This window comes from Juglans regia, chromosome 6, assembly GCF_001411555.2.
Source record: "Juglans regia cultivar Chandler chromosome 6, Walnut 2.0, whole genome shotgun sequence".
NCBI lineage: Eukaryota > Viridiplantae > Streptophyta > Magnoliopsida > Fagales > Juglandaceae > Juglans > Juglans regia.
This window is the reverse complement of record NC_049906.1, coordinates 34,027,436-34,036,347: the sequence shown is the minus strand read 5'-3', so window position 1 is coordinate 34,036,347 and position 8,912 is coordinate 34,027,436. Positions and strand designations below refer to the sequence as shown.

Genomic DNA, 8,912 nt, shown 5'->3' with positions numbered 1-8,912 from the left:
TGAGATGATTTGTGAATAATAGAATAAAAGTTGAATTATTTATTATATTTTGTGTGGAAATTTGAAAAAGTTGATTTGAAATTTGAAAAAATTAAATTGTTTATTATATTTTATGTAGAAATTTTAAAAAATTATAATAATGAGATGAATTAAAATAAATTGAGATAAATTTCGAATACAAACAAGACCTTGTACGAAAATCATGTTTAGATAAAAATTTTATTTAAAGGAAAATGATAGGGTTACTACTCTTTTACTACTCATTTACTATTTTTTTTATATTTGATTTTTTTATAATTTTTTATTTTACTTAATAGTTAAGGAAGTGATAATTAGTAAATTTATATATTTTTTAAATTTTTTCTTAATGATTAAGGATGTTAAAAAAATACTTAAAATAAAATGATAAAAAAATAAAAACACTATAAATAATAGATGGGTAGTAGATAGGTAGTAAGCCTATCACTACCCTTATTTAAAACTTTATTGTTTTCTTTAAAAAATAAAAAAAAAAAAAGGAAATATCTGATAATTATATGCTCTTTAACATCCAATCATATATCGGCACTTTATCCAAACCTCCCCCGGAAATTGAGGGTAAGAAAAAGGGCAGATTTGTAATTCGCAAAATCATAACAGTCAAAGCTCCGAGGCGCGGTTCCGACCGGATCCACAGCTCGGTGAATCGTCCAGACTCCAAACCCGCCCGCTCGCTCCCGCTCTTCTTCAAGAAACAGTTACGGAGATACAGAGTGAAACGAGAAAGTGAAAAAAGCTGGAGTTATCAGGCAGAGAGTGAGATCGAGAAAACTGAGATCAAAATGGCGATCCCTGAAACGGAGCGCCATCGGGGCAGGGCTCGACCGGCGGTTGTAGCTAGGGTTCCGTTGAGGCGCTTGCTGCGAGTGGCTTCCGTGGCGTGTGGGATTCAGTTTGGGTGGGCTTTGCAGCTATCTCTCCTCACTCCCTACGTGCAGGAGCTTGGTATCCCTCACGCCTGGGCCAGCGTCATATGGCTGTGTGGCCCGCTCTCGGGCCTCCTCGTCCAGCCCCTTGTCGGCCACATGAGCGATCGATGCACCAGCCGCTTCGGCCGTCGTCGGCCATTTATATTCTCCGGGGCAGTGTTGATCGCGTTCTCCGTCCTGATCATCGGACACTCGGCAGACATCGGGTGGTTTCTAGGTGATCGAGGCAACGTCAGGCCGAGAGCCGTGGGTGCTTTCGTGTTCGGATTTTGGATTCTGGATGTGGCCAATAACATGACTCAGGGTCCTTGTAGAGCTCTGCTTGCTGATCTCACTGGTAAACTACCTTCGCTTATTATTGTTATTGTTGTTATTATTATTATTATACGGATAATTTTATCGTTGCAAACATGGATAAGAAAATGACGAGTTTGCGGGCATTTTAAGAGTGCATTTGCACGCTTGTTAATTATTGACAAGAATATGTCTTGTCTCGAAACTGGTTAAGATTTCTCTATTAATGGATCCCTTGTATAGAAATAAAAGTACTACAATCTTCTCGAACCAGACTTTGCCTGGCATTAATTTTTTCGCAAGGTCGAGAAAACTTTGAGAATGTTCCACATTGCTTATTGTTGGCTGAGCTCAGTCAATATTGAAAAATAAAAGAATGTCACCTGTTGATGTGTGGATCATGCAAATAAAATTAATCAGCATTCATTCCGTCAAAGTTGTATCAGATTCTCGATGAATAATGTGATGATTGTGGATGGCTATGGTTATATCCAGGTTCACCATTGAATGGTGCAGGACATCCAGATCATATGTTTATTGTGAGACGTTATCCTTGCAATCAACCCTGCAGACTGTAGAATGCCACAATTATTTGAAAAAATGAAAAATCTCTGCACAGAATGATATTTCCAAAATACAATGAAAATGGTGCATCCATTATGGTTCATTCTTTTCAGAAACACCACTTGGCATGTACGCATTAGTGTGCATGTATGTAACATGTGAAAAAGATTAAAATGTGTCAAAAGATATAAGTTATGCAAACAACCAAAAAATTGACTTGTCTTGTGCTAAATGTCTGTCATGCTAGGAAAGGATCATCGAAGGACTCGAGTAGCAAATGCGTATTTCTCTCTATTTATGGCTGTTGGTAATGTTCTTGGCTTTGCCACTGGATCATACAATGGCTGGTTCAAGATTTTTCCATTTACTTATACATCTGCATGCAATGCTAATTGCGCAAATCTCAAGTCTGCTTTTTTTATTGACATTGTATTCATTGCAATTACCACGTACATAAGCATAGCAGCTGCTCAGGAAGTGCCTCTAGTTTCAAGTGACAGATCCACCCCCATTGTTGAAGATGGGCCAGGAACGTCAGGTCATGCTGAAGAAGCTTTCCTCTGGGAACTTTTTGGGACTATTAGATATTTTTCAGGGCCTATATGGGTAATCCTGCTTGTTACTGCTTTGACCTGGATTGGATGGTTTCCATTTCTTCTTTTTGATACTGATTGGATGGGTCGAGAGATTTATGGTGGTGAGCCTAATCAAGGGCCGAATTATAGTACTGGAGTTAGAATGGGTGCGCTTGGTCTGATGCTGAATTCAGTTGTTCTAGGAATAACTTCGGTGCTCATGGAGAAGCTGTGTAGGAAATGGGGGGCTGGTTTTATATGGGGGATTTCAAATATCCTCATGGCTCTCTGCTTTATTGCAATGCTAGTACTTACCTTTGTGGCAAAGAGTGTTCACACTGAAGGCCATGCTCTTCCTCCAGATGGCATTGTGATTACTGCACTGCTGATTTTTGCAATTCTTGGCCTTCCTTTGGCGGTAAGTCATGCAGTTCTCTTCAGTGAAAGGAATACAACTTTTCTACTTTATTTCCTGGTCATTCATACTCGAGAATAAAGGGAGAAAAGTTGTTAAACCCCTGTTGTTTTGCATGCATTATGAATTCATGTCATTATGGCCCATGCACACTGGTGGAGACAAGGGCGGGCTAGGGGGAAAACCATTAACTCCCACCTCCTGCTTCCGAAAGAGAACCGGATGATCCCCTCTGGCTCTTTGGAAAATGTGAAAAAAATCTTCTTGGCCCCTGTAAAAATTTTGAAAATGCCATGGTCTAAATTCTTCGAAAATCCTTGGAATCTATAAACAAGCTACAACAATGTGGGTCCAAAAAATTTTAAAAATAAATAAATAAATAGTATATTGTTTCTAAGACAATAAAAGTTTGGTCCTCGAGATGTGAAAGAAAAAGAAAAGATATTGAAACTTTTATGTGATTCACCCACCTTTTTTTGATATATTTAAAATGGAATGTGTGATGGTTAAGTCTAGGGAATGTTACTATCGTGGAACATCTAAACATCACTCAAACACAAATACTTTTCAAATTCAAATTTTCAAATTTTTCATCTAATCATTACTTAATCATTACAACTTTCACAAACTTCCAAACAAAACATAAAAAACAATTCAATTTTTTCAAATCCCAAAATAAAAATTATATTAAAAAATTATATTCTAACAATATTTTAAATTTATAATAGTTTTATTCAATTTTTTTTTTCTCATTTCCCAAAATTCCATAAAAAATCTTAACTCAAACTATTTCACTACTATTCACAAACCATTTCACTATTATTCACAAATCATTTCACTACTATTCATAGATTTTTCATCTCATCTCAACTTCCAAATGAGGCCTTAATGTTTCAAATTGATTCAGGGGCGCCTTGCAAGAAAAAGCTTGATTTGATGTGACTTGTTATGATTTAGAGTTTGGTTACGTGTTTAAAATTGGGATGCCGGTCGAGGAATTTACCCTAAATAAAACCTTGTTCTTTTAGGTTCAATTTATGAAGTCTAGCAAGTTTTAATTTTTAGTAAGAAAATAGTAAATAATTCATCAATAACCTCTTTTGGTAGCTGTGTGTTTATTTTGGGCAGAATCTGCCCCCTAAAGAGAAGATCCTTGCTCCTCATTGTCTATGCATGGAGAGGGTCGCAATCACCAGGTGTTGTCATCTTGAGCTAAAACATGAACTCTCTTCTGATAGGATCTCTCCAGTATATCCTTAATGTTGGGAGCATTTAAAAAGAGTGCAAGTTTTCTGGAGCAGGGCATCTAGACTCTACATATAGTTAATATAAGGATGACACTTTATGTATCATGCGGATCTCTATTTATACACTGATTGTTAGATTGTATATTGCAGATCACTTACAGCGTTCCGTATGCCTTGATATCCACACGGATTGAGTCTTTGGGACTTGGCCAAGGTGGGCAATTTTTTTTTGGCTAACTTGCCAAATTTTTATGAGGATGCTGGGTGCTGAGCTGCTTATCTAAATGGTTGGTTCTTGCAGGATTATCAATGGGTGTCCTGAATCTGGCAATAGTGATCCCACAGGTATGGTTGCCCTTACTCCCCTTTGTACTATGTGCATATCTGCCACTACTAAACTAATTGGAATCAACATATGTTCTTGATAGAGTCTACTTTATGTAGCTATTTTAATAATCTACATGTATCTTCATCACTGTGGCCTGTAGCAGTAACATGATTTAATTGCAATTCAATTAAATTGGTAGTTACCAAGCTAGCAAAAATTTATAGTTCCATTCCTCTGTTTGTGATACTTAATTCACAAATTTAGTATAAGGGAGCGGTAAATGCGATCCTTCATTGTCTTGGAGGGAGAAGTTGCGTTTGTAGTTGTTTCACGGGAATCAGGTTAAAAGCTAGCCTAAGGTTCATCTTTTTATTTCTGTTTATTAATGGTTGTTTTGACGGAGGAGGCAAACAGACATCGAAACCTCAAAAAGTGATCTGAGTTGCACGGAGTCAAAGATTTTGAGTGTGAGTATGAGGGTATTTCGTGGGAGGCAAATATAATTTGTCTTTAACTGTACTTCTATATTTTCTTGGAAGTTTTTGGATTAAATTGGAATTTACATTTTCAAGGTGTTATATTGAAATATAACTTTTAATGTGCCAATTAGAAATGTAATTTTGATGAATTATTAAAAAAAAAAGGAATATAATTTTGGTGAATAATCTTCATTCCTTCTTCGGAACGGGCATAGTAAGTGAAGAAAGTTACTTGAATTTGGATGCTTCCACGTGTAATGATGCATCAAGTAGAACAGGAAAATATTGGGGACTAGATGTTGCTGGATTGTGCTCTCTTAATTTGTATGACTAGTTATTCAAATCTTAGGTCTATGTATTATTAAGTAATAGGTGTATCAAACTCTCTATATGTCCTTTCCTCCATCTGCCTCTCTTTCGAAACTTCTGTATTAATTGCACGTCCAAAGATACAAGGTTCTAGCATAAATTGCAGTTCACCTGCTTATAATACTTCACAAAAACTTTTAACCACCCTGAATTACAGAACCAGATAACTGAGTTTGAGATATTATTTTTTTTCGTCTGTTACTTTGCTGTTTTTTAAAGTGGCACGGTAGTTACATTGGACAAGCATGTGTTGTTTTCTGTGCTTTTGCTAACCTAGGCGTGTTGGTGATATGGTGCTTCATATAGATTGTTAGACCATTCTCTGATAGCCATTTTCTGTTAAAGTGGCTGATGTTTTATAAAATACGATAGCTACAAGTGACAAGCATGTGTGTTATTTACCGTCTTTTTTTTTTGACATGGGCATGTTAGTTGAAGGGTGGTGGATTTACACTGTGAACCCTTTTTTTGATAGCTTAAGCTTTTGGTACTTATGGTTCGTAGCATGGATTGATGGGTCTTTCTCTCTCCCTCCGAAAGATTCGTGGTTTGACCCTCATTCTATTAGTTTCTTTTGCTTTTGCATGTATGAGACCCATTGTTAGTTCCAAGTTATGTGGTGGCTGTGATGGATTATGGCAAAAGATGTGGGGGGATAAGGCATGCGAGTTTGGACAGCTTTGAAGAAGGATAGGATAGTGGCAGAAGTGGGGTAGTCTTGAGCTTTTGGTGGCAATCCACCAACTCTCTCTCTCTCTCTATCTCTCTCTCTGCTTTTTTATTTTTATTTTACAAATGTTTAGTTGGGTGGATGCGTCACCTCAACTTATCCCTTTAATGCATCACCTCAATAAATCAATGTGCTAGTCCGTCCAGTTTTGTAGGGTTCAGCTGGTTATATGTTCTTGTCTGAGATTTTTTAAGGAGGTGAACTGTAATTTTACCCTTTTGTATAGTACAAAAAATAGTAAAGAGAGGGAATTTGAAGTTTGATTTCTAGCAACCTGTACTTTTTGCTTTTGTACACGCACCCACACATCCACATTTATGTTCTTTTTTATAATTTTTTGAGCATTCATTTTCCTAACATATTGAATTGTTTTTATTTTTTGGCTTTTTATAAATATATATATTTTAAAAACTCAATACATTTTTTAACATTCAATTTCCTAACAGATTGTATGTCTTTCATCATTAAATAAGTGAATTTGGGATGATACAATACATGCTAATAGAGCCATGATATTCTTCTTCTGAAAATCTAGTGAAAACATGTCAGTTGCCAAATATATTTTGTCTACTGAAAATGACTTTCATTCACAATGTACTTGATATGAATACCACAGTAGTTAGCCTGTATCATTTAATAGAACATTTGCTGCATGTATGATAGGATGATAGGAACACTCAACCTTCTAGTAAGGGCCACTTACAAAATTATATGGGGGTTTTTCTCTCCACTAAGGGCCACGTTTGAAATCAGAGGTTAATGTATATTTCAACACTCAACCTTCTAGTAAACTTCTAGATAATTTGGAAAAATAAGAACATTGTAAACCCAGATTTATCTTACATCCAGAAGAAGAGAGGGACCGGGGGGAGTCTGTTGGAATTTGGCCTTTTTTTCTGATTTTCAGTAAAGAAAGTATTGGCATTTGGCGTTGATCTAAAACCATCCCTATAACATAGAAGACCATCTTTTATGGTGAATATATGCCTGAAATATCCACACCCCTAAATTGTTGTCTAGGAGCAACTTGCTTTGGTTCACCGATGCCAATAGACAGCAGAACTTTTAAGCCTGGAATCGTCTGGATAAAAAAAGAGTCTGGCTGTCCTAGGCATTGTGAAGATGCAGGCTTACTTCGCAGCACATCAAAGTGTGACCTCACCTGAGCATCACGCTGAGGGAAGAAGTATAAGTTTATATGTTACTCTTAATCTTTGAAAAAGGAACACATGCAGTGAATGTTGGAAAAAGAAAAAAATCACCAATTATGAAATAGTGACATTTATAATTAGGAGAACAGTCATGTTGCTAATTCCCCTATCTGATATCATTCAAGCGGTTAGGTATCTTATTTAACTGTCATTTTCCCTGCTGCTTATTCTTAATCTATATCCTGGAATGAGTGATATTCTGTAATTCTGGAAATAGAAGTGTGGCAAAATGCCTCTGGTAGCATGTCATTAAGTTTCTTTATTATAATTCTTTAGTCATTTAATTTATGAATCTTTTGTGTTCTGAGAGCAGGTGGTGGTATCCCTGGGAAGTGGACCATGGGATCAGCTATTTGGTGGTGGAAATTCTCCAGCCTTTGCTGTGGCAGCACTTGCAGCCTTTGCTAGTGGACTTACAGCCATCTTAGCTATTCCTCGATCTGGTCCTCAGAAGCCCAGAGGCCTCACATGAGGTATCATGTTGTATCTGCTTTCTTCACTACTTTATCAAGTTAGCTGGTACCCAAAATTTGTAAATAGCCATTGTTATTTCGACCTATTATATACAAATAATTTGATGGTCATTTCATCCCAAAAGTATCCCTACCTTTCTCTCTTTGTTTTTTCTGCCCCCTCAATATTTGGTTTTATCTTTTAAGATATTCAAGTAGTGGGGATCCTAAAGTTTCTCTCATTGGCTGTTGACATAGGAATTGAGAGCTGATTACAAGACAAATTTTCCATTATTGTTTTCCTTCTCTTTTATTTGAAATATTGGAGGTTTTATGAACTGTGTCTCATTCATAGCCTAATGAAACCTGATACTGAACCATGAATTCTGTTTTAAAGTAGTGAGAAAAGTCTGGGCTGAAGGCGTGGATCTCCATTTACAATGGGCAACGGTGGACGTTCTACATAAATAATTATCGATGGAAAATAGTCATTTTTGAAGCAATAGGTTTTCAGACATGCTTGAAAGCTGTCACCAAATGCTGTGTGAGACAGGTTACCTACAATTAGTGGAGAATTTCTTCTACAAAAATGGATCCAGGTGAAGCCTCAGCTCTGGATTCCAAAAACAACACTCGAGACTAATTCCTTACCAACCAAGATAAGTTGCCCTTAATTGGGAATTATTCCTCTGGAAAAAAAAATGAATTTTGTTTTAGGGAAAAGCTGATTGTGCTTCGGCGGTTCAATGAAGTTGTATTGGAATCTCATGCATGCATGCTGTGCATGAATTTGTTGTGTGAATATGGTTAAGTGTGCTTGTGGCAAACAATGAATATATGAATTATGCTGATTGAAACCTTGATGGAATTGGAGACACGTCTTTTACGGTCTGATTTATTTATTTTTTATTTTTAGGAAAGCTTGAGTGATTTTTCTTTGTCAGGTTTCCTTTCTGATTGTGCTTTTCTTGTTCCCTTTTTATTTTTTGGTTTGTTTTGCTTGCGTCTGACTGAACCTTGGAATAAATTCTTGCGCTTATTGCACTTACCAGTATCAATGAAAGTGTCTGTTTTTGCTTTCAATGTTCCCATCAATCCTACGACGGCTTGTGACGTATTTGAAAATACGATCATCTTTGCTCAGATTGCAGCCAATTTGGGCAGAGGTGCAGGGGAAGGGCTCCTCCTGGGCAGGTGACCCGGTGCCCGAGTTCCTTGCAACAAATCATAGAGCATATTACATGCTTGAAACCTCGATGCATGCAAATGTGTATCGAGGA

At 36.8% G+C, this 8,912-nt stretch overlaps 1 protein-coding gene across 2 annotated transcripts; it reads left to right on the top strand.

Moving 5' to 3' along the window:
- The first annotated feature begins 536 nt into the window (after window positions 1–536).
- LOC108981737 (sucrose transport protein SUC4-like) lies at window positions 537–8,690 on the top strand. Of its 2 annotated transcripts, none has more exons than XM_018952984.2 (6): window positions 537–1,305; window positions 2,074–2,819; window positions 4,214–4,277; window positions 4,365–4,408; window positions 7,494–7,653; window positions 8,030–8,690. In XM_018952984.2, exons 1-5 carry the CDS (start codon window positions 537–539, stop codon window positions 7,650–7,652), a joined length of 1,782 nt encoding a protein of 593 aa, XP_018808529.2. In that variant the 3' UTR covers window position 7,653; window positions 8,030–8,690. The 2 variants fall into 2 exon arrangements, with proteins under 2 accessions (XP_018808529.2, XP_018808530.2); XM_018952985.2 differs by having other exon boundaries at window positions 8,033–8,524.
- Window positions 8,691–8,912: the final 222 nt, after the last annotated feature.

What these genes read in the sequence shown, in the direction of transcription:
- LOC108981737 (XM_018952984.2), top strand. Translation starts at nt 537, where the DNA reads ATGCTCTTTAACATCCAATCATATATCGGCACTTTATCCAAACCTCCC. An exon ending in TCTGCTTGCTGATCTCACTG is followed by an intron (nt 1,306 to 2,073) that starts GTAAACTACCTT and finishes CTGTCATGCTAG; the next exon opens with GAAAGGATCATCGAAGGACT. An exon ending in TGGCAATAGTGATCCCACAG is followed by an intron (nt 4,409 to 7,493) that starts GTATGGTTGCCC and finishes TTCTGAGAGCAG; the next exon opens with GTGGTGGTATCCCTGGGAAG.